Here is a 26,163-nt window from a genome sequence, read left to right on the forward strand (position 1 = left end):
ATAAAGGCCTGGGACAGCGGGCTGCTATGTAGAAAATAACACCAACAAATTGAGTCTCTTCCCCATGTACCATTCTAGGTGGATTGATACTGTAAATGTGAAAACAGAACTTTAAAACTTTTCAAACAGCACGTAGGAGAACATCTTTATGATTTCAGGAGAGAGATTGAAAGTCTAAGACAAGCAAAGTACAAATCAGGAGGGAAAGACTGATGAAAATCAATTGCATTAAAATGAGAAAGTTCTGAATAAAGGCACCATAAGTGTGAAGACAAGCCAAAGACTGGGAGAGTATTTGAAATATATCAATATCCAATATACTGATACCCAATATAGAATCCAATAAAGGTTGTGTCCAGACTATTTAAAGAAGTAAGGCTCACCACCTCAATTATGGGCAAAAGTTATGAATGGGCATCTTACGGAAGGGAAAAACTTGAGTAGTCAATAACTATGTGAAAAAAATCTCGAATCTCGCCACCTGTCAGAAACGTGTAAATTAAAACCAGTTAATAAAATTAAACCAGTTGCCAAAATTAAAATCCAGTGATGCTACATTTACTACCTCTGGTTAATGTGAATTGCAACAAGCAATTTGGAAAGCAATTTTGAATATCCAGGAAACTTGAGCAAACTTCCCTATATCCCAGCAGTTTTTCACTGTCAATGGAATTGATGATGTTTCATATTTCCTAAGCTTGATGGTCAATAGTGTTATTATCCTCACCTTTTTCTACGTCTGAAATCGTTTATCATCTATTTTTAAGACAATCATATTCTCTTCTCTTTAGTCTTTCATACTACAGGTATTATCAGATTTACCTCAATCCTTTTCTTTCTTCTCATGCCGAACAGCCCATCTCATATTAATCGTTGAATACTTTCCAAATAGTTTTCCCATGAAAAACTGATTTGTTGTAATGAGTTAGCCCTAGAACTTAAAATTAGTGTGTACATTAATAACTAACACATAGAGCATACTATATATCAGATACTAAGTATTTTTTCATAGCTACTCTTACATTAACTTTAAAAAAACTGTCCTGCCATTAGCTTCTTTAATTCTCACAACAGCTCTGTGAGGTAGATTATCATTATTCCTGCTTATGAATGAAGAAACTGTGGTGCAAGAGAGCCGATAGGTAGAGGAGGTGGTATTCAAACCCTAGCCATCTCGCTCCCCGATCTGCACCACGAACCACCTTGCTGATGTTTCTGCTGTGCTATGGTCAAGTGGAAGGGTAGGTAGATTTCCTGGGTTGTTCAGGCTGGAGTCAGTTCAGATTGGTTGGGAATGAAAAGACTGAATTAGCCACGTGAACCATTTCCACTGGCTGAATTCTCCAGAACATTTTTCTGGCTCACAGAAGCAGTTTATTTCCAGTTGTTTTCTTCCTCTTACCAGGCAATGGTTTAATGTTGTCAGCATTATTGTGAAGTACTTGGAGCATTTATAGAATTCAACAGCCATTTCCAAATTCAGAGTACTTTTCCTTTACTGAATAATGCATCTTTAATTACCAGCCAACTTAAGCCGGTTTTCAAAGAGTGGAACTGTTTATTGCCAGCTGTCTCCCACAATAATAGATAAGAATCGTGTTTTATATTATTTTATTTTTTGGTAATTCAAGCCCTCCCTCAGAGGGAAGTACATAGTTCCCTGATACTTGTACTTCAAACAGATGAATTACTTCCCAGCCTGGAGAGCAGCCAAATCTCTAAATTGACGTGTTCACAGAATAATAAATTTCATGTAAGAGAATGATGCCAGATGCAAGAGGATTTGATAGAAGTGCATTTGAACTCTACAGACGATACAAAATATTTCTCTTCTTAAGAAATTTTCATAAATTGTTAAATAAAAGATTCTGTGTGAGAGGTTTTGGGCTCAATTCAGCTTCTGCTACACATTTCAGTGAACAGATTATTCTGGCAGTATGTCAGCAGGAGGCTAGACATTAGATAATTACTCGTGAAATATTTCTAATGGTTGAGCCATGCCCCATGTGAAATATTCAACCCTTGAGAGATTCCCTGAGTTCTAGCACTGGACTGGTGCATCCACCGGATAATTCAGAAGCTCAGGCTCACTGTTTTTGCACATTCATGGTGTTGCTTTTCCTGGCTAGGTTTGCATCAAACACACTTTTTATCTGCATTATTTTTTATCTGACACCCAGGATACAGTGCAGATCCTTTCAATGGAGTTTCAATGCATTTGTTTTCTTTGCATAGGTTAAATACATTCTCTTAGTCCTATGTAGAACTATTTTAAAAACCTTGCACAACACCATAAAGAACTATAGGGCATAGGTCTTGTTTTAAGAAATAGTACATTCTTTGATTTCTTCCTAAATATGCTTTTCTTTAGAAACAACAGAAATCTCCACAATTTTAAACAGAATTTCAGGTGTTAAGAGGGAGAAAAGCAACAATCTCTTACTCTAAATGGTTGAATAAAATGCCTGGATGTTATAAACACTAAAGCCATTTTAATAATGTTATCTTTTTTATGCAGGCCTTATCTAAATAGAATGTTTAGACTAACCTTTGAAAAGGATGAAAACAAAAAATTTAATCCTTTGCTAAAATGTCGTATACTTCTTCCAGCTGTCATGGCTTACTTTTCATGGTAGATAGTCATATTCCTACCACTGGACTGTTTTATTCCAAACAAGCGGTAATCTCTGTGCATTCAGGCTTTCTAAATTAATAGATTAGCCTCACAGCTGTACTCAGAAGTCTATTAGAAAGAGTTACCCTTTAACAGAGAATAGATAGTGATGTCATTGTCTTTAAGAGATTGAAAATGTATTAACCACAAGGTTTAGAAAGATATAGAAGAAAAGTTTAAGCCAAACAACTTTGCATATTTAAATTTGACACAAACACAGTCCCAGTATGCCATATCCTCGGAGTCTCAGAGCAGTGGATTATAAAGAGACTCTTTCTAAATTGACTAGTAAACTGCAATTATCAATAAATGTCTTCTATCTTGGAAGTACTAGGCTCTAATTCAGGGTCCTCCCAGTTTGGTGAGGCCTCCGCTTTTCTTTTTTTTTTTTCTTTTTTTTTTTTTTTTTTTTTGAGACGGAGTGTCGCTCTGTCGCCCAGGCTGGAGTGCAGTGGCCGGATCTCAGCTCACTGCAAGCTCCGCCTCCCGGGTTCCCGCCATTCTCCTGCCTCAGCCTCCCGAGTAGCTGGGACCACAGGCGCCCGCCACCTCGCCCGGCTAGTTTTTTGTATTTTTTTAGTAGAGACGGGGTTTCACCGTGTTAGCCAGGATGGTCTTGATCTCCTGACCTTGTGATCCGCCCGTCTCGGCCTCCCAAAGTGCTGGGATTACAGGCTTGAGCCACCGCGTCCGGCCGGCCTCCGCTTTTCAAACGAAAGCTTGCTTGAGTTTCAGAGAGATTCTCTGTCCCCACGCTCCCTACCCGTCTACCTTCATCCCAAGCCTCCTCTTCTGGGGGTCAAATGAGCGGGGTTTCAGGAGCTCTGAATAAAATTCCTGGGCTCATGGTACCTGTGTATATTCCCCATTCTCCTGCGTCACTCACGCTGTATTTCAAAAATGAAAGGCTCTTCATTCTCTGAGTTATCAAATAAGTGTTTATTATATACACATACATTTACACATAAGCAAACTCTGTGTGTGTGTGTGTATGTCTGTCTGTGTGTGTGCGTGCGCGCATGCAGGCTGCTCCTCGCTTTTGTGGAGCCCCTTTTGGTGCACGGGATTTGTGTGACAGATATTTAGGCAGTGACTAAAGGGAGTTCTTCTCCACATAGGGTTCCAGAAAAATACTTTTCAAGGTCACTCACTAAGAATCAGGTCAAGTTCTAAAGCAGATGACGGCAGTAGGATTGGTTGGCAAGTGCAAATGGTGAGGGCTCCATCCATTTTTCATGAAGTTATAATTAACACGCTGTCTGCCTCCCACAGGTGCAACCTTTGGGAATGAAGAACAGCCGGTTCTGAAGGCATCTCTGCCTTCTAAGGACACACCCAAGGGGGCCGGCCGGGTGGCCCCTCCAGCATCCTCCAGTGTGGCAGCACCCCGCAGGAGTTTACTTCCAGCGCCAAAATCCACTTCCACACCCGCTGGTAAGACTTTGTGCCTTGGAGAGGCTCCCTGGTGGCGTGCCCTTTCTGCATTAATAAAAAGTCTTTTGAAAGCCCCTGTGTACATCAGTTATTTAGAAGGGATGATTGGTGAAATGATAGTTCATAATATCACTGCTTTTAAGGCACTTTCGTATATTCATGTTTAAATTCTCATAACTGCCTCTCACTGTTCCCATGACTGGTAACCCTTTGAATCACACAGTTTCCGTTTCAGAAAGCGAGAACCAACTATTTTAAGCAAATTGGCATTTGGCTCAGGGAAGCGGGCGCTCACAATATCATTGCAAGGACTGTAGGAGCAAGCTCCAGGCTGCGCCTCCAGGAACGAGCCCCACAGCCCCTAGAGAAGCGCTGTCTCTTCAACAGTACGGGAGCTCCATGCCTCTGCTGGCTCTAGGCTTACATCTCCAAAGCTAGGATCCAGGGATGCATCCACGGCTCCCATGGTAGGGTTGGCTCGAGACTGGACTGCAGGGTTCAGTCCAACAAAACTGATCCCTGTGCCCCACCTGTGCATACCCACAAAGTTAGTGACTGGACCTGCAGAATTCAGCTGATTCAAAGGTGTAACTAGCACAGGTGCTTGTCAGCAGAAAGTGCCCAGGCAGCACCAGTGTGGCCCCTGCTGTGCTTCCCCTCCCATCCCTCCCACAAGTGCATCTCTTTGCCTGCAAGGATGTTTGTGTATCTTGTTCCTAGCTTTTCTTTTTCTGCACTATAGAAGGCAAATTTATCAGGATGGTAGAATGAATGTTGAGCCCTAATTCACCGTAGATGGCTCATCCATATCAGTGTTTATTCCTCTGTATTTTTCCTATGCTTGGATCAAGGTATCATCATATCAATGTATATACATATGTAAACATATGAGTTTTATAGGTATTTTTAAATGAGACTGCATTATATCAATTTTTCTACATGTTGCTTTCCTTACTCAGTATAGGTCACAGAAATACCCTTGGCCATGGTCGGGCTCATTCTTTTCAATGGCTGCATGCTGTGGATATGCTATGGTGTATTCAATCATTCCTTCACTAGTTGGCGTTCATTTTGCAACCAGTATTTGCTACAACAAACAATGCTGCAATAAACAGCCTTGAGTGGGTGGCGTTGTTTCTGTGGGATCAGTTCCCTGGAGTGGTATTGCTTTGTTTGATGCATTAATAGATATGGATAGATTGCCTTTCAGAGAGGCTCCACCCATATCCCTGCTAGGAAGAGGTATTATCCCTTTCTAGAATTTTGGTCCGCTTGATGGGAGTCAAGTATTATCGCAAAGTTATTTTACTTTGCATCTCCCTGACCACTAGACTGACTGGAACCTCTTGCTCTAGCAGCACCTTGCAGTTCCTTTTGTTAAGACTTAAATTGGCTCATTTAGTTTTGTTCTTCCTGGGGGGAAGGTAAGCTGCTGGGGGTGGTGACTGTGTCTGTTTTAACACAGCATCCTCATTGCCTGCCACAGTGACTGACTCACAGCAGGTGTTTAACATCTATGTGTTAATTATTGAATCAACAAATGAATGAATGGATATCACATGGCATTTGAATCGTTCAGCTACAATTTATTAACAGTTTGGCCTTGGTTTAATTATAAAATAATTAGACAACCCTATGGTAAGTTAAAACACTGTGGTTGAATCAACCCTGTAGCCCAGTGTTTCTCAAGCTTTAGTGTATCCGTGTCACCTGCGGGGCTTGTAAAAACAGATTACTGGGCCCTATCCCCAGGGTTATTGGTTCAGTAGGTTTGGTTTGGGGCTTGAGAATTTGCATTTCTAACAAATTCCCAGGCGGTGCCCCTAGACTAGGAATTATACTTTGTGAGCCACTTGTAGAAAAATGGGTTAGGAATTTGAAAAGACACTTCTTAGAAAAAGATAGGCAAAGGGCTGTTAGCCATATGAAGGGATAATAATCGGCCTCACTGATAAGAAAAATGCAAAGTGAAACTACAATAGATTCCAACGCCCTACCAATTATACTGGCAAAAATCCAGAAGTTTGACAACATATTCTATTTGTGAGGCTGCAAGCAAACAGGCATTCTCATACATTTTTTGGTGGGAATATAAAATGGTACAACTAGGAAGAGGAGTTTGGCAGTATCTAACAAAATCATACATGCATTTATTCTTTGACATAATAGTCTCACCCCGAGCAGTCTTTCCCAAAGGTAGACTGACAAGAATACAGTGCATGGAGTGATTCACTGCAGCACTCTTTGAAGTAGAAAAAGACTGAAAACAACTCAAATGTCCGTTAATAGGGGGCTTACTGAACAGATTGTGGTATATCCACAGGATGCAGTACTAAGTAGCTGTTATATGAGTGGGGAAATAGCTCTATGTATTAACATTACTAGAAAGTGATTTCCAGGAGGTCATTGAGCAATAAAAGATAGAGAAAAAAATGTGGTAGACTATGTTTTATCTAAACAATAGGAAAATGTTATATATGAACTTATATTAAGAAAAAACAATAGAAGAATAAGCTAAGATTAAAAAAAAAAAAAAAAAGGTGGCCTTCAGGGTAAAAGAAGGAATAGAAGGAGAGAATAGAGATAAAGCCTAATGATACATTTTGAGTGCACCTTGTTTTGTAGATTTGAAATTACATAGATATTTTACACAATTATACGCTAAATGTTAAAAGGTAATATCTAAAACTCAAACATGAAATTAAACAAATGGAAGTAATTGCATAGCCCATTGATGGCATAACCACACAGAGAAGTACATTCTCAATGGTATATACCTCAGATTTAGAAATAATTGCAATGAAAATCTGAAATTATTGGTGGTAGTGTGAGTATCGTGATTCTGCATCTGCTGTTACTCTGAATGTGTGTATTATGGGATAAATGTGATGGGGTATTATAGGATAAAGTCAGAACTCATCTGAAATTTATGTTTAAAACAATATTCTCAGCTCTGTCCACTGGAAAGTAGTGAGTGGTGACTAAACCAGTCATAATGAGCGCCCCTAGAGCCCAGGTTGTGATGACTAAATGGACTTCCCAGTAGAGGGAGACACGGATCCTTGAAGAAACAGATGTTTCAGGTCTAGGACAGGAAATGCAGATCCTAGAACATCTTGCCATACTAGCTGGCTAAGGAGAATATAAAAACCGAGGATTCTGTTGAAAGGACTTAAGGGTCAACCTGAATAAGCTCCTGCTAGTAAAAAAGAAAAAACAGAAGAAAAACTGAAAAAGACTTTGAATATCAATAAGATTAGTATTTACAATGGATTAATACCCATCCATGGGGACATATGATAAAAAGCAAAACCAAAAAAAACCCTCCAAAACTAGTCACATTGGAGGTGCTAGGAAATGACCTCATTATTTTAAAATCTGGTAAATAAAGGAAAAGAAAAGCCTTTTAGTAATTTCTCCTACTCAGTCTATCTCAAGATAACCAAATAGCTGGTGAGGGGGAAATTTCTCTTTATAAAAGTATTGCAGCTGATACAAAACACATGATTACACAGCCCTGTTTGCTGCTTCTGATGAATGAGTTGATAAAAGCAATGCTCATCAGTATGAGGAATCACCAGACGTTACGAAGTATCCTGATGGAAATATATACAAATTACCTGGGAATTAGTCTTAGGGGGAGAAATGGATTTGGTGCAGCCTCTGGAGTTAACCACTGGTTTACTAGGAATACAAAGGAATGCAGAGAAGCACGTTGAAAACACCAGGGGGACTGAATCAGCAAACCTAGACTCTGGGAAGCTCTTGAACCCAGGAGGCGGAGGTACTCAGCAAGAGCAACAACAACACAAAGTGTGACAAATAGAAACCAAACATCTTTGGGGAAAACCAAGAAGGCGTGGGAACCTGTAGATTACAAAAAATTGTAAACATATCAACCAATTGCAGTATGGAACTAATTTTAGATCCTAATTCAAACAAACATTTGAACAAAAATTTGAAATTCCAACAGAAATTCAAAGAATCTTCTGAAGATGTTGGGAAAATGTGAACACTGGCTATGTGGTGACATTAAGGAATTATTGTTAATTGTTTTTAGACAAGTCTCTCTCTGTTGCCCAGGCTGGAGTGCAGTGGCACACTCTTGGCTCACTGCAGTCTCCACCTTCTGCATTCAAGCGATTCTCCTGCCTTAGTCTCCCAAGTAGCTGGAATTACAGGTGTGTGTCACCAGGCCTGGCTAATTTTTGTATTCTTAGTAGAGATAGGGTTTCACCACGTTGGCCAGGCTGGTCTCAAACTTCTGACCTCAGGTGATTTGCCCACCTCAGCTTCCCAAAGTGCTGGGATTACAGGCATGAGCCACCGCACCCGAATTATTGTTAATATTTTGAGTTTGATGATATATTTGTGGCTATGTTTTTAAAAAAGGTCATGTTTTAGAAATTCACATATGTGAAATGCTATCTGATATTTCCTTCAAAATAACCTAGGATGGTGGTGAGTAGAGTCTATGATATAAAAGATGAAACAAAACTGGCCACACGTTGCTCATTGTTGAAGCTGGGTAATGGAATACAGTAAGTTAACGCGACTGGTCTCTCTACTTTAGTGTCTGCTTAAAGAATTATATAATAGCATGGTAAAATGTGTAGAGAGAATGGCTGTTTTCATGGAAGTGAAGTTAAATGGAAATAAGGTATTTCAAATGTTGAAAAGAGGAAAGGCAGGTAGTGGGACCGTAAGTTTCATTACTTTTCCAAGTATTTCTGCTACAAAGGGGATTTCTGAAAGCCATGCACTATCTGTCTGTCCGTCTGTCTGTCTGTCTATCTATCTATCTATCTATCTATCTATCTATCTATCTATCATCTATCTAATTTATTTGAGACAGAGTCTGGCTTTGTCACCCAGGCTGGAGTGCAGTGGCATGATCTCAGCTCACTGCAACCTCCACCTCCTGGGTTCAAGAGATTCTCCTGCCTCAGCCTCCTGAGTAGCTGGTATTACAGGCACCTGCCATCACGCCTGGTTAATTTTTGTGTTTTTAGTAGAGACGGGGTTTCACCATGTTGGCCAGGCTGGTCTCGAACTCCTGATCTCAGGTGATCGGCCTACCTTGGCCTCCCAAAGTGCTGGGATTACAGGTATGAGCCACCAAGCCATGCCCTCTTGATAACAGTTTTCTTCCACTTTGTATTACTTTATAAAACACTAATATACAGAATCTAATTTGGTTCTCACAAAGACCCTAAGAGGCAGGCAGGGAAATGATTACAGAAACAGAAAGTGAGACTCAGGTGAAACCAGTTGTCCAAGGTCACACAGTGGCATCCAGAAACAAATGGATGTGGTATATGTTCCCCGTCCTTTTCTTATAATAATAGCATAAATATCCAGCTAAGGACTCTCAGAATTCCATCCGTGGGCTGCAGTTTGTCCATTACCAACAGATTGCATGTGTGTGAACGGGGGATGGTGTTAAGCAGGGCAATGCCCAGGGCTTTGTGCTTCAGGCCCGGCTCTCTTTGAGATCACCGGGTTAGGAGTTCCAGTGGGGATGCCTTAACCTCTGTATGGTCCTTCCCTACTCTCGCTTGTGGCGGAGCACACACCACACGATTTGCGTTTTCCATAAAATAATGCATTTTTAAGAAGTGTGCTCCTTTCCTTAAAAGCTGGCATCACTCTGTGTGTGTGTGTGTGTGTGTGTGTGTGTGTGTGTGTGTGTGTGTGCATGCACGTGTAAACATTCACCCAGCCCTCCCTCGCTGAACACATGTGTGTTATTTTCTCCAGAGGCAAAATTTTAAGTCTGTAAACATGCTTGTCCCTTCTTACGATGAGCTTTCCCTTTCTTTGTTGAAAACTCAAGCACTCTTTCAAGCTGCCCTACGGGCATCTGATATTTGCTAGACTTGCTTTCCTAGGTATAAATTTTTGTGAGTGTAATAATTGCTTTTTTCTTCCTGTTTCAGACCAAAGCACATTGAATAGTTGTTCCACATTTCCCAATTCAGTGATGAGGTGACCGGGTATTATGCTGTGGGATAGGATGTTCTGAGATGTGCAGATGAGTGAGACACGATTCCTGTCCCCACAGGGTTCACAGGCTGATGGCGGAGAAGCACAAAGAAACAATTATTAAAACGTTGACTGATGTTTTAATGAGCTGTTATACACCCTGACACGTGTCAGGCCTGGTCAGGAGGCTACAGGCTCCCTCACTTATACAACTGAATGGCTTAGTGACTAGACTGAAGGCAAAAGGAGGACAAGTGAAGAGGAAAGACAGTAAATTCAGCTTCAGATGAGATTAGTTTGAGGTGCCTGGGAAACCTCCATCTAGCAGTGTCCAGTAGACAGCTGGAATAAGCCAAGAGCTCTAAGGGAAGTTTTGAGTTGGAGATTTCCATGTGGAATTCATGGGGTCATCATCATGGCTCTGGGAATAGAGGCGATGGGGATGTGAGTTTGCTTGGGAGGACATGGAAAGGGCAAAGGTAACTGGGATTGCCGCCTTGCTAATACCAAAATGGAAGCAGCAGACGAAGAAGGCTCATCTGGAGAAAGAAGAGTTGTCAGAGCACAGAGAGGGGCAGCAGCTGAGGAAATGGAAGTCATGAGCTCAGACTGTTCTTTGAGGACTGGAAAGGGAAAGGAAGGAGAATAGGGTGGGAACTTAAAGGGGAAGTGGGCAAAGGAAATTCTTGCTTTTTAGAATGAGTGACACTTGCCTCTGTGTATAGAAATGTCAAGAAAAGGAGGGAGTGGAGGTAGGAAAAGTAAAGAAGTCCTGGAGCCAGGCATATTAGGTGGCAGGGGTGGCACTAGGGCAGGAAGCCACGGCCTGCAGCATGGGATGAGAGGGCTGACATTGGAAAGGAGCTGCACCACCTTGGCTTTGTCTAAGGCTGGAGGCTCCACTTGACTTGGGAGATGGATTCTGGGGGTTTTGACAAAATGGTTAACTCGCATTCTGCCCCTCCACTACCTACTGAGTCCCTAGTGAGAATGTCAGAACAGCAGGGCACTCCCCAGATGCCTGTCCATCATCACAGAGTAACACCTACACCTGGTCTCAGCATTCCACCTGCTGCCTTTGAAGCAGACTCGGAGACTGCAGAACAGCCACATCCACTCTTTGTCCCAGGGGTGGTTTTGCACCACTACTTTTTCTGGATTGACTTTGCTTATGCAAAAACAAATCCAGCTGGGTTTTAAAAACCTTTATAAAAAATAAATACATGTTCTCCTATTTTTATATAACAAATTGAAATACCCCTTTTTCCTACCATGTAACTGTAGAAGATTTTGGTTCAGGAGCGCTGATGCTCATCAGAGCTCCAGGAGTAAGCAGTAATTGAAGCATGTGGTATAAACTGCTTTAGCTTTTACAGATATGTGACTAAACAGCCTTATATCTGTAAAAACAGCAAAGCTCAAGTATGGACTAATGGATGGGATGGTAAAGATGCTTCACTCCTGCAAAGAGGCTGGATCCAGCTCCGCCTGTCTCAGCCACCGGACTCGAGACAAATCAACATTAAGGAGTCTTTCCGTATTTCTCAGTCAGTTAAAACATGTGTGGGGATAATAGTTCCTACTCTATGGCATTGTTCTGAGAATTAACATAAATGAAAGGACATAGAACAAAGTTGGCATTTCTTTTTTCTTTTTTTTTCTTTTTGAGACGGAGTCTTGCTCTGTCGCCCAGCCTGGAGTTCAGTGGTGTGATCTCGGCTCACTGCAACCTCTGCCTCCCGAGTTCAAGTGATTCTCCTGCCTCAGCCTCCTGAGTAGCTGGGATTACAGGCACTCACCACTGCACCCACGTAATTTTTTTTTTTTATTTTTAGTAGAGACAGGGTTTCACCATGTTGGCCAGGCTGGTCTTGAACTCCTGACCTCGTGATCCACCCACCTCGGCCTCCCAAAGTGCTGGGATTACAGGCGTGAGCCATCGTGCCTGGCCCAAAGTAGGCATTTCATAAAGGCTATTTGAGTTTTAGAGGGTTAACTGAAATGTGAAGAAATTTTAGAGGGTACAGACCCCTTCCAGTCTCTCATAGGCAGAAGAGGTGTTTTAATGAAACCTACCATGTACTCTCCAGAATTGGTATTTATTGATGTTTTTGCTTTACCCCACCTCCACAGCCCGCATTCTGCTCTGCCCATGATCAAAATTTCTTTTTCCCCTGAATTTCCCCCTCAGAAACCTGCATTCACTAATACAGAGGCAAACCCTGTTGCAATAAAGAATTTACCTGTGGTTCCATATACCTTCAATAAAGATGCCTGTACAATCCCAAAATTAGGGGAGAAAAAGTACAAAGTGAAAAGCCCTTGTAATACTTTCGGCGCCTTTCTCTAAGTGATTATTTTTCCTGCCTTTGTCCAGAAACCCGTAATATTTACTTACCGGTTAAAAGGTAGCTCTTTCCTAGGTCATGTTCCCTTTAAGTTGGGAGTTCCCTGAAAACAGGCTGCATCTTGCTTTCCCTTTCCTGTAAGTGCCTCTGCTAGGAACATCTCTGACACCCATTCCCTCCCACACAACCTGTTCCCTCTTCCTCTCCTTACTCTGGTGACACCTGTCTCTCCTTCAGGTCTTGACCTAAATGTTGCCTGTTCAGGGGTCTTCCCCTCGTAGCTCTGCTCACGAGTTTAGTTGTCTAATGATGTCTGAGATTGGCTAACGTCTCTCTGCCCTATATGTGCAGTCGTGGCTGTTGTACTCATCCCCAAATCCTTAGCACAAATGTATATAAAGGCATAAAACTTTGTATACATTTTTGCATCATTGACTCAGTGGGGAGGTACTAGGGTTTGCCCAGCACAAAGCAGGCTCTCAACAAATACCTGCCGAATGAATGAAAGTTGCGATTTCCCTAGTGATTTGAGAGTGCTTGCCACAATGAGTACTCAGAAAGTCCCTGTGTCTTGTGGCACATGGTCACATAATGAAGCAACAAGACAAACCAGACATTTAAGATAAGTGAGAGACGTGCCCTTTGCCCTTCTGTTAGTATGGGCTCCAGCAGGTACCCCGAGAACCTACCGGTTCCTGGTCTCTTGTGGAACTGTTCGGAGAAGGTTGCTTCTTAGACACTGATAGCAAATCACAGAGCCCGCCTGGTAGAGGCAGCTCACAGCTGCCCCCAGCGCACCTCTCTCCTGGTTTCCTCTCTCCACTGTTGTTTACCCTGTGGTCTCCTCCTCCAGGGCCCACAGTGAGGGGCAGCCCCAGCCACTGGAGAGCCAATGAGACACGCCGTGGACAGTTCCTGAGTCTTGGCCCAAATCTACCGAGAAACTAATTTCAATGGTGTTTTAAGCCTCCGTTTTTTATTTTCAAAAGGCATAAAACTTTGTAGACATTTTTGCATCATTGACTCAGCGGGGAGGTACTGGGGTGTTTTAGAACAAAGATTTGTTTACACGTGCCAACCACTGGGCAGACCCTCCGCTGTGGCTCCCTGGGAACATCGCAGGTGTACAGTGTACAGCAACCCCTGGCGGCTCTGCCTTTTCCAGCCTTTGAGCTGAGCTCACAGGCGATCACCTGCATCAGCCTCAGTCCTGCTGACCTCATGAGATGGTTGAGGTCGTAGGGCTCACTGGTTTAGAATATGTCTTGTCCTTCTTCTTTCATTATCAGGAGACTAAGATCCATGAGGAAGAGGCCTTCATTTTGTTTCCCAGCTCAGATGGGAGGCCACACATATTGCCTAAAAACCCAGAGAAAATGGAATTGAGTTGTCAAGGCAGGACGTAGTTGGGAAAACAAAGCAGAAACTCATTTTAAATGTGACCGGGACTTTTTCTCAGTTTCATCCAACTCTAACATCTAAGGCCTCCCTGCATTTCAAAATTGTTGCTGCTAAAAGGTAAATTTTATTCCAGGATTTTAGCTTTGCATGTATCCCATTGGTTTTAAATAAAGTCCAGTTTCTAAAATGAGATCCAGTTTTCACATTACCGTGTTCTGTTATCAAGCTAATTAAAAAGCTGAAGGTAGGCATGCAGATTGTAGTTAAATCCCAAATAACTGGATTTCTTGGGACTGCAAGATGTTTGAGTTATTTTAATTACTGAGATAACACAAACTCTTATTGTTTTAACCCTTGTTGGAAACATTTCTCAGCTGTGATACTTTGCTTCCTTCCGTTGGTGGCTCTAAGCTGATGATGGCTGAGCTCTTGCATGTCAGCATCACCTGCTCAATTAGCGTCACCCCCTGTTGTCCACTCAACGTGTACCTACAATAGAACATACCCTGGAAGTACTTGGGCTGTTTCCTTTAACCTAGATTTCTGATGTGAGTTTTTAGTGAGTGATTCTTTTCTGGTTCACTCATTGAACAAACATCTGAGTGCTTGCTTTAAGGCACAGGTGACTTGGATTCAAAGATAATTAGAACAGCCTTTGCCCACTTTTTGATGGGGTTGTTTGTTTGTTTCTTGTAAATTTGTTTGAATTCTTTGTAGGTTCTGGATATTAGCCCTTTGCCAGATGAGTAGATTGCAAAAATTTTCTCCCATTCTGTAGGTTGCCTGTTCACTCTGATGGTAGTTTATTTTGCTGTGCAGAAGCTCTTTAGTTTAATTAGATCCCATTTGTCAATTTTGGCTTTTGTTGCCATTGCTTTTGGTGTTTTAGTCATGAAGTCCTTGCCCGTGCCTATGTCCTGAATGGTATTGCTTAGGTTTTCTTCTAGGGTTTTTATGGTTTTAGGTCTAACATTTAAGTCTCTAATCCATCTTGAATTAATTTTTGTATGAGGAGTAAGGAAGGGATTCAGTTTCATTTATACAGCCAACAGATACATGAGAAAATGCTCATCATCACTGGTCATCAGAGAAATGCAAATCAAAACCACAATGAGATACCATCTCACACCAGTTAGAATGGCAATCATTAAAAGTCAGGAAACAACAGGTGCTGGAGAGGATGTGGAGAAATAGGAACACTTTTACACTGTTGGTGGGACTGTAAACTAGTTCAACCACTGTGGAGAACAGTGTGGCGATTCCTCAAGGATCTAGACCTAGAAATACCATGTGACCCAGCCATCCCATTACTGGGTATATACCCAAAGGATAGCACATCATGCTACTATAAAGACACATGCACACGTATGTTTATTGCGGCACTATTCACATAGCAAGGACTTGGAACCAACCCAAATGTCTATCAATGACAGACTGGATTAAGAAAATGTGGCACATATATACCATGGAATACTATGCAGCCATAAAAAGGGATGAGTTCATGTCCTTTGTAGGGACATGGATGCAGCTGGAAACCATCATTCTCAGCAAACTGTTGCAAGAACAGAAAACCAAACACCGTATGTTCTCACTCATAGGTGGGAATTGAACAATGAGATCACTTGGACACAGCAAGGGGGACATCACACACCGGAGCCTGTTCTCACCAACATTTGTTACTTTTTGTCTTTTGGGTGATGACCATTTTAACTGGGGTGAGGTGATCTCAGTGTGGTTTGATTTGCATTTCCATGATGATTAGTGATGATAAACATTTTTTATATACCTGGTGGCCATTTGTATATCTTTTCTGAGGGTTGTCTATTCAGCTCATTTGTTTATTTATTAATTGAACAGTGTCAACTTATTTGGCATTGTGAAGCCAACAGGGAACCAGCAATTAGTTTGGGGATAGAAGAGGTTGTCGGAGAATAGAAGTGTTTAAAAAGAATCTTTGTGGGAGAATACTAAATATAATAAATATGAGTTCCATTTCTTTGCATGAGATCACAGAGACAGGAAAATATAATGGAGATGATGTATACAATTTGTGGTTAAAGGAGCTGTCTACTTCATCACTGGGAGAGCCACATGAGTGCATGTCTTAGATGGTCTGTCTGCTGTTGTTTCTGGCCAGAAGAAGGAAAGCCAGGAAGCACTAGGAATCACAGACTGCGACACCAAAGTCAACTCTCAGACCTCCAGAGACTAAGGATCGGTGAACATTTGGATGGGCCTCCGTTTGTTCAACAAATATTGATTGCATACCCTCTTCAAGCTGAACACTTTGTTAGATACCTGGGGAAATCATGGTGAATAAGACACAGTCCTTGTCTCTGTGGAGCTGATGGGGGTCACAGGAAAGAGCAACATGAAACTTGTACTTACATGCTTAATTATTGAATTATGTTTATGCTAAGCGCTGTGAAAGGGAAGTGAGTGTCCAACAAGGCCATGTAGTGCAGAGACATAACATAGTGCACAGAAAACATGCTGGCAGAGACCTACAGCTTTCATAGAAGTGGCCAGTGATGATGGGGAACTGCATCCATTCAGGTTAATGATGTGAGCTGTTTCTTTGTAAAGCTAGAGATTTCTCAAACCTTGCTCCCTTGAAATCTTGAACTAGGGCTGCTAACAATTAGATACCTTGTAAATTTGGAAATATATGCTCCCCCATTTTTTTCCCAACCCTTCTATGTAGAAACTTGCAAGCTGTGAAATGGTCTAAAGACAGCATGAAAAAAAAATTGCACAGAAAATTCACAGCAGTTTAATTAGTCTCTAATTTTACTGGGCAGTCCAGTAAAATTCAGTGGAACATTTTGCATTTTGGGGGCGGGGGGGCACTTGATTTTAAAACCCTAATAACCTCATCCTGTCTTACAGATTAAGTGGCTCAGGGTACTATTTAGCTATTATCATTGAAATGTCACAGAAGAATCCAAGTAAAAGTTCCATTTATCTTTCTCTGCTATGCCTTTAAAATGCTTTCATCAAAACAATGGCAAGAATAGTACTTTAGGTAATTTTAGATAATTTGGAAGGCATTACAGGACATACCTATAGTGCCAGAAGAGAATTTATAACACTCTTGTGACCCACCTTAATATTAAGCCCCCTGTAGGCTGGTGTGAAACCTTTTGTGGAGGCTCTTCAAAAGTAGGACACTAAAATTCTAATTTTCATTTAAGAGTATTACACATATTGTATTTAAAAGGTTACACACCTGGTATTTTGTCCACTCTGCTTGTCAGCCTTGAGGAGCCTATGGGAGCTTGTCCAATAGTAATTAATGCAAATGGTCTTTTGGAGCTGCATTTTCTATTGTGATTTTCAACATTTGTATGTTTCAGAAATCTGCCTACTGTACTATAAATGCATTCTTATGCAAATTGCTACCATCATATGGCCCAGTTTCTTAGTATAAGGAGCGTGAAACTTTTAATTACATGCCGCTGTTTTAAAACTTTCCATTTCTTTTCAGACTTATATATTCTACTAGCTATATTACATTGAAGAAATACCAAATACTAAGAGTAGTATTTGAAGTGTTTGATGTGAAGTCTTCATGGGCTGTATTGTTTGAAGACAGTGGTTCTTCATGGGATGTAGTAAAAGATGAAACAATAAGAAGGAAATGAATGCAACCTAATTCATTCATGGCTGGATACACTAGCACAGAGCTTATCATCCATAGGTTTTATCTTAGTCTATTCAGGCTACTATAAAAAAATAGAGACTGAGTGGCTTATAAACAACAAACATTTATTTCTCACAGTTCTGGAGGCTGGAACATCCAAGATCAAGGCACTGGAAGAAGGAGACAAATGCCAGTCATCCATTCTAGAAGATAACTGGAGAAGAGTGACATATTTATTTGGTATTGCAAAGCCTTCACATCTTTCATCTTTAACCCACCAGTCAGCAAATTCGTGTTGAGAACCACTTTGGGCCCACACTTGGCTAATCAGTAGTCACCCAACCAGCCTAGCTGAAGTGAGGGATGAGGGGAAAGCCCTCCAGCTTGCCCCCCACCCCCAACTGTTGGTGGTAGCCTTTCACCTTTCAGATGCCAGCCTGGGCCTGTCATTCTCCTGCCTAGGACCCTGTAGCAGCTCTCACTGACCTTTTCCGTAGGCCTGGAATGGTGTGATTCTGATGGTGGTGGCCCTCTTTACACAGCTGCTGTGGCCCAGAGTCACCCAGCAGAGGCCCAGCCTGCCTCAGCTGCCAGCATGTGCTGCTTTGTGCCTACAACCTGGGAAAAACATGACAAGTTATAGACACTTTTTTAAAGAGCTGTCTACACATTTTTGGGTTTAAAAAAAGCCACCTTGGCCATATTTCTGTCTCTACATGATTTGCATTCAAAGGAATGGAACAACTTTATTAATAATCTACAGTGTGAATTGTCAGTTTCTATCACAGAATTTGTATGGCGTGGGAAACAAGGAATGAGCTCTGAAGTTAGACCGAGATTACCACTAATTGCTGTGTGACCCTGATTCAATTATTTAACTTCTCTGATCCTTGAATTCTTCATTGGAGAAAGGAAAATAACACCAACTTCATTTGTTAATGACTGGATACACTAGCACAGCAGTGCTTATAATCCGTAGGTTTTATCTTAGTCTGTTCAGACTGCTTTAATGAAATACCATAAACTGGCTGGCTTATAAACAATAAACATTTATTTCCAATAATTATGGCTGGGAATCCCAAGATGAAGGCACTGGAAGATTTAATATCTGGTAAGAGACCATTCCTCATAGATGGTGCCTTCTTGCTGTGTCCTCATCTGGTAGAAGGTGCAAATGAGTTTTTGGGGGCCTATTTTATAAAAGCACTAATCCCATTCCTGAGAGCTTCACTCTCATGATTTAATCACCTCTCAAAGGCCCCACCTTCCATACCATCACATTAGAAATTAGGTTTCGGAGATGGATCCAAGATGTCTGATTAGAAGCAGCTGCAGTCTCCAGCACTCAGAGGAATGAAAAGGGGCAAATGAATTCAGCACCTTCCGTTGAAATATCCAGTTTCTCACAATGTGACTGAGGAGGCAAACAACACAACCCACAGAGAATGAAGAAAAGCTGGGGGTGCTGACGGCCCACCTGGGAGTGGCACAGAACAATCACAGCAGAATGGACAAAGAGGAGGAAAGAATCTCAGAGCTTGAAGACTATCTTTCTGAAATAAGACAGGCAGACAAGAATAGAGAAAAAAGAATGAAAAGCAATGACCAAAGCCTCTGAAAAATATGAGATTATGTAAAGAGACCAAACCTATGACTGATTAGGGTACCTGAAAAAAGATGGGGAGAATGGAACCAAGTTGGAGAACATACTGCAGGATGTCATCCAGGAGAACTTCCCCAGCCTAGCAAGACAGACCAACATTCAAATTCAGTAAATGCAGAGAATCCCAGTAAGATACTCCATGAGAAGATCAACCCCAAGACACAGAATCGTCAGATTCTCCAAGATTGAAATGAACGGAAAAATGTTAAGGGCAACCAGAGAGAAAGACCAGGTCACCTACAAAGGGAAACCCGTCAGACTAACAGTAGACTTCTACAAGAAAATCTACAAGCCAGAAGAGATTGGAGGCCAATATTAAACATTCTTAAGAGAATTTCCAACCCAGAATTTCAGATCTGGCCAAACTAAGTTTCATAAGTGAAGAACTAAGATCCTTTACAGACAAGCAAATGCTTAGGGAGTTCATCACCACCAGACCTGCCTTGCAAGAGCTCCCGAAGGAAGCACAAAATATGGAAGGGAAAAACCAATACCAGCCACTACAAAAACACCCTGAAGTACACAGAGCAGGGACACTATGAAGCAACCACATAAAAAAAGTCTGAAAAATAACCAACTAGCATCATGATGACAGGATCAAATTTACACATAACAATAGTAATCTAAAATGTATATGTGCTAACTACCCTGATTAAAAAGCACATAATGGCAAGCTGGATAAAGAGCCAAAACACATCAGTATGCTGTCTTCGAGAGACCCATCTCACATGAAATGACACCCATAGGCTCAAAATAAAGGGATGGAGGAAAATTTACCACGCTAATGGAAAACAGAAAAAAAGCAGAGGTAGTAATCCTAGTTTCTGACAAAGCAGACTATAAACCAACAAATATTGAAAACAAGGTGAAGGGCATTACATAATGATAAAGGGTTTAATTCAACAAGAAGAGCTAACTATTCTAAATATATATGCACCCAATACGTGAGCACACAGATTCATAAAGCAAGTTCCTAGAGACCTGCTAAGGGGCTTAAACTCCCACAGAATAATAGTGGGAGACTTTAACACCCCACTGACAATATTAGGCAGATTATCAAAACAGAAAATTAACAAAGATATTCAGGTTCTGAACTCCGCTCTGGATCAAATGGACCTGATAATATCTACAGAACTGTCCATTGAAAAACAACAGAATATGCATTCTTCTTGTCATCACATGGCACTTACTCTAAAATTGATCACATAATCAGAAGTAAAACACTCCTTGGCAAATGTAAAAAAAAAAAAAAATCATAACAGTCTTTCAGACTACAGCACAATCAAACTAGAATTCAGGATGAAGAAACTCACTTAAAACCAAAAAACTACATGGAAACTGAACAATCTGCTTCTGAATGACTCTTAGGTAAAAATGAAATTAAGGCAGAAATCAAGAAATTCTTTGAAACTAATGAGAACAAAGAGACAATGTACCAGAATCTCTGGGTTGCAACTAAAGCAGCATTAAGAGGGAAATTTATAGCACTGAACGTCCATGTCAAAAAGCTAGAAAGATCATAAATTAACAACCTAACATCTCAAGTAAAAGAACTAGAGAACCAAAAGCAGGCAAACCCCAAAGCTAGTAGAAGACAAGGATTAACCAAGATCAGAGCAGACTGAAGGAGACACAGACATGAAAAACCCATTAAAAAGTCAACAAATCCAGAAGTTGGTTTTGTGAAAAAAAAAAGTAATAAAAAGATAGACTACTGGCTAGACTAATAAAGAAGAAAAGAGAGAAGAATCAAATAAACACAATCAGAAATGATAAGGGGGATATTACCACTGACCCTACAGAAATACAAACAACTATCAGAGAATACTATAAATACTTCTAGGTACATAAACTAGAAAATGCAGAAGAAATGAATAAATTCCTGGGCGCATATACCCTTCCAAGACTGAACTAGGAAGAAATTGAATCCCCGAATAGACCAATAACAAGTTCTGAAATTGAGGCAGTAATAAATAGCCTACCAACCTAAAAAAGCCCAGGACCAGATGAATTCACAGCTAAATTCTACTAGAGGTACAAAGAAGAACTGATACCATTTCTACTGAAACTATTTCAAAAAATTGAAGAGGAGGGACTGCTTCCTAACTCATTCTATGAGGCCAGCATTATGCTGATACCAAAACCTGGCAGAGATACAACAAAAAAAGAAAACTTCAGGCCCGTATCCTTAATGAACATTGATGCAAAAATCCTCAATAAAATACTGGCAAACTAAATCCAGCAGCCCATCAAGAAGCTTATCCACCATGATCGAGTTGGCTTCATCCCAGGATGCAAGGTTGGTTCAATATATGCAAATCAATAAATGTGATTCATCACATCAGTGGAACTAAAGACAAAAACCTCATGATTATCTCTAATAGATTCAGAAAAGACCTTTAATAAAATTCAACATTCCTTCATGTTAAAAAACTCTCGATAAACTAGGTATTGAAGAAACGTACCTCAAAATAATAAGAGCCATATATGACAAACCCACAGTCAATATCCTGCTGAATGAGCAAAAGCTAGAAGCATTCCCCTTGAACACTGGCACAAGACAGGGATGCCCTCTCTCACCACTCCTATTCAACATAGTATTGGAAGTTCTGGCCAGGGCAATCAGGCAAGAGAAAGAAATAAAGGTTGTTCAAATAGGAAGAAATGAAGTCAAATTATCTTTATTTGCAGGTGACCTGATCCTATATCTAGAAAACCCCATCATCTCAGCCCAAAAGTTTCCTAAGCTGATAAACAACTTCAGCAAAGTCTCAGGATATAAAATCAATCTACAAAAATTGCTGGCATTCCTATATACCAACAACAAGAAAGCAGAGAGCCAAATTATGAATGAACTTCCGTTCACAATTGCTACAAAAAGAATAAAATGCCTAGAAATACAGCTAACAAGGAAAGTGAAGGACCTCTTCAAGGAGAACTACAAACCACTGCTCAAGGAAATCGCAGAGGACACAAACAAATGGAAAAACATTCTAGGCTCATGGATAGAAAGAATATCATGAAAATGGTCAGCTCTCTGCTCCTCCTGTTTGACAGACAGCTGCATCTTCTCTCGCATTGCCAGCCACATCCCTGAGACACCATGGTGAAGGTGGAGGCCAGAGTAACAGATTTGGTCGTGTTGGGAGCCTAGTCACCAGAGCTGCTTTTAACTCTGGCAAAATGGATATTGTGGCCATCAGTGACCCCTTCATTGACCTCAACTACATGGTCTACATGTTCCAGTATGTTTCTACCCATGGCAAATTCCATGGCATCATCAAGGCTGAGAACAGGAAGCTTGTCATCACTGGAAATCTCATCACCATCTTCCAGGAGCGAGATCCCTCCAAAATCAAATGGGGTGATGCTGGCACTGAGTACATTGTGGAATCCACCAGCATCTTCACCAACCATCTGATCTTCAACAAACTTTACAAAAATAAGCAATGGGGAAAGGATTCCCTATTTAATAAATGGTGCTGGGAAAACTGGCTAGCCATATGCAGAAAAATGAAAATGGACCCCTTCCTTTCACCATATACAGTATTAACTCAAGATGGATTAAAGACTTCAATGTAAAACTCAAAACTATAAAAACCTTAGAAGAAAATCTAGGCAATACCATTCAGGACATAGGCATGGGCAAAGATTTCATGATGAAAACACCAAAAGCAATTGCAACTAAAGCAAAAATTGACAAATAGGATCTAATTAAAAAGAGCTTCTGCACAGCAGAAGAAACCATCATCGGAGTGAACAGACAACCTACAGATAGGGAGAAAATTCTTGCAATCTATCCATCTGACAAAGGTCTAATATCCAGAGTCCACAAGGAACTTAAACACATTTATAAGAAACAACCCCATTAAAAAGTGAGCAAAGAACATGAACAGACACTTCTCAAAAGAAGACTTACATGTAGCCAACAAACATGAAAAAAACCTCAACATCACTGATCATTAGAGAAATGCAAATCAAAACCACAGTGAGATACCATCTTATGCCAGTCAAAATGGCTACTATTACAAAGTTAAAACAAAACAGGTGCTGGTGAGATTGTGGAGACAAAGGAACACTTTTACATACATAGGTAAATGTTGTATGGGAGGGTTGGGTGGGAGGGTAAATTAGTTCAACCATTGTGGAAGACAGTGTGGCAATTCCTCAAAGACCTAGAGGCAGAAATACCATTTGACCCAGCAATCCCATTATTATATATATATACCCAAAGGAATATAAATCATTCTGTTATAAAGATACATGCACATGTATGTTTATTGCAGCACCATTCACAGTAGCAAAGACATGGAGTCAACCCAAATGCCCATCAATGATAGACTGGATAAAGAAAATGTGGTGCATATATGTACACTACGGAATACTATGCAGCCATAAAAAGGAACAAGATCATGTCCTTTACAGGGACACAGATGGAGTTGGAAGCCATTATCCTCAGAAAGCTAATGCAAGAACAGAAAACCAAACACCACATGTTCTCACTTATAAGTAGGTGCTGAATGGTGAGAACACATGGATACACGATGGGGACAACACACACTGGAGCCTGTGGGATGGAGGGTGCAGGGAGGGAGAGCATCAGGAAGAATAGCTAATGGATGCTGGGCTTAATACCTAGGTGATAAGATGATCTGTGCAGCAAACCACCATGGCACACGTTTACCTATGTAACAAACCTGCACATCCTGTGCATGTACTCCTGAACTTGAAGTTAAAGAACAAAGTAATAAAATAATAAAAATGAACATTTGTCATGTAAAAAAATTTAGATTTCAACATGTGAATTTTGGAGTAACACAAACATTCAGACCGTAGTAGGTTCTAAATAAATATTTATAATAATATTGCTAAGAAATACCATTTTGCATGCTTAATCAGGACCCGGCATTATGCTAAGCACTTATTTTTAATCTTTGTGTGTACATAGTAGGTATATATATTTATGGGTTACATGACATGTTTTGATACAGGCATACAATGTGCAGTAGTCACATCAGGGTAAATGACGTCTCCATCACCTCAAGCATCTATCCTTTCTTTGTGTTAGAAACAATTCAGTTATCCTCTTTTCATTATTTTTAAATATACAAAAAAATTATTGTGACAGTCGTCACCCTGATGTCCTATCAAATACCAGATCTTATTTATTCTATCTGATTATATTTTTGTATCCATTAATCATCCCCAGTTTCCTGCAACCCCATTACCCTTCCCAGCCTCTAGTAACCTTCATTCTGTTCTCTATCTCCATGAGTTCAGTTGTGTTAATTTTATGCTAAGCACTCTTAATCCACAGTCCCATTTTATTCTCACAGTACCCTTATGGAGTAGCTACTGTTATCACCCATTTTACACTGGAGGAAACAAACGCGCAGAGAGTTCAAGTAACCTGCCGCCGTTTACACAGCTAAGGACATAGTAAAGCTGAATGTCTGGGCCCTTAATCATATGCTCAACAACCTCTTCATTGTGTCTTTTACCTAATTCCGCCTCCGACTTGAAAATAATTGATATTTGTAATTACCACTTCTACTTTTCAGTGGCTACTGTCTCCATTGTGAATTATGATTTCGACAACTAAGTTAGTATTTAGTTCACGTTTGGAAAAAATAGTGTAGACGAATATCATCATGAAAGATGATAAAGCTTTAAAAAAGGCTACATATTGCAACCCTTACAAGTGAGCGCACAAAAATGGGCAGACAAAAAAGGAACAAAAAGATTTGGTCAACACTCCACAAAAGTAAAAAAATAAAATAGCCAATAAAGATATTTAAATAGTGCTGAACATCATCAGTAATCAGAAGAATGCAATTCAAATCACAGTGAGGTGTGTATCCATTACAATGGCGACATTTTAAAAATCTGACTTTTTAAATATTGGTGAAGATGTACGTGGGGAACTGTCATGCAGTGCTGGCCAGAAAGGAGAAATTGACGGAGCCGCTTTGGGAAATAATTTAGTGTTATCTAGTAAACTTTCTTGTGTGTCATAATTTAGGGTTTCTGCTCATAGGTATATGAGAAATTCATACACATGTGTATCTGGAGACATGTACAAACCTGTTCAAAGCAGCATTGTTCATAATGGCCAAAAACTAGAAGTGGGGGCAACTCAAACTTTCATTGATGGTAGAATAAATGAATCTATAGTGATGTATGCGCACAATGGATCATTATTTGTCAATGCAAGTGAACTGAGGCTACATGCTGCAGTGTGGATGCAAATTACAAGTACAATGTGTAGTAGAAATTGCAAGACCACAGAATCCAGACAGTATGGTTTCATCGATGTCAAGTTTGTAAATAGACTTCAGGATATTGTTACGGCCGCAGGTGAAGTGGTGAAACTATGAGAAAAAGCAAGACATGATCGCTACAGACATCTTGAGGGTTATTTCCTCAAATGGGAAAGGCAGGGTTGAGACCTGGCATCCTTCTGGCTGCCAGTGATCTTCTACTATTCCCACTCCTCACCTGGGTAACAATTGCATGGATGTTTGTGTTATAATTATGTGTTAAACTGCACAGATAAGTATTGTATTTTGTGATAAAAATGTTTTAAAACTGTATCATAGTTGTTGATTAATAAAAATATATGAATGAATATATATAATTTGGTTTGAAATAATGCATTTAAATGGTTATGGCTGGTTGAGAATATGATGCAAATGAAGAAAAGGTTTTTTTTTTTTTTTTTTACTTCTCTCTCTTATGGGTCCTTTTATAAGAAAGGAGATAACTTATTTTAATACATACGTACCTTGGATGGCTGAGTCTCGATCTGACATCTTAACCAGATAACTTAGTTTAAACCATAAGCAATAGAAGCCAAAGACGGTTTAACTTATTGTTTACTTTCTATTTGTTTATTAGTCATTGTTTCCATTCAGTGGCAACTTCAATCACAAAGTTCCCCATTTATAAAAAAGAAGGCAAAAAATTGTACAATTACTATCCAATCAAAGGTAGCCTGATTTAGCCTCCAATTGGA

General features: G+C 40.4%; 1 protein-coding gene across 1 annotated transcript in view; it reads left to right on the plus strand.

The window, feature by feature from the left end:
* MTUS2 (microtubule associated scaffold protein 2) overlaps positions 1 to 26,163 on the plus strand; it is a 624,304-nt gene that overhangs the window by 421,372 nt on the left and 176,769 nt on the right. The window contains exon 6 of the mRNA XM_025364093.1: positions 3,947 to 4,108. Coding sequence (XP_025219878.1) covers positions 3,947 to 4,108 — 162 coding nt within the window. The remainder of the gene's footprint in view (positions 1 to 3,946; positions 4,109 to 26,163) is intronic.

This window comes from Theropithecus gelada, chromosome 17, assembly GCF_003255815.1.
Source record: "Theropithecus gelada isolate Dixy chromosome 17, Tgel_1.0, whole genome shotgun sequence".
Taxonomy (NCBI): domain Eukaryota; kingdom Metazoa; phylum Chordata; class Mammalia; order Primates; family Cercopithecidae; genus Theropithecus; species Theropithecus gelada.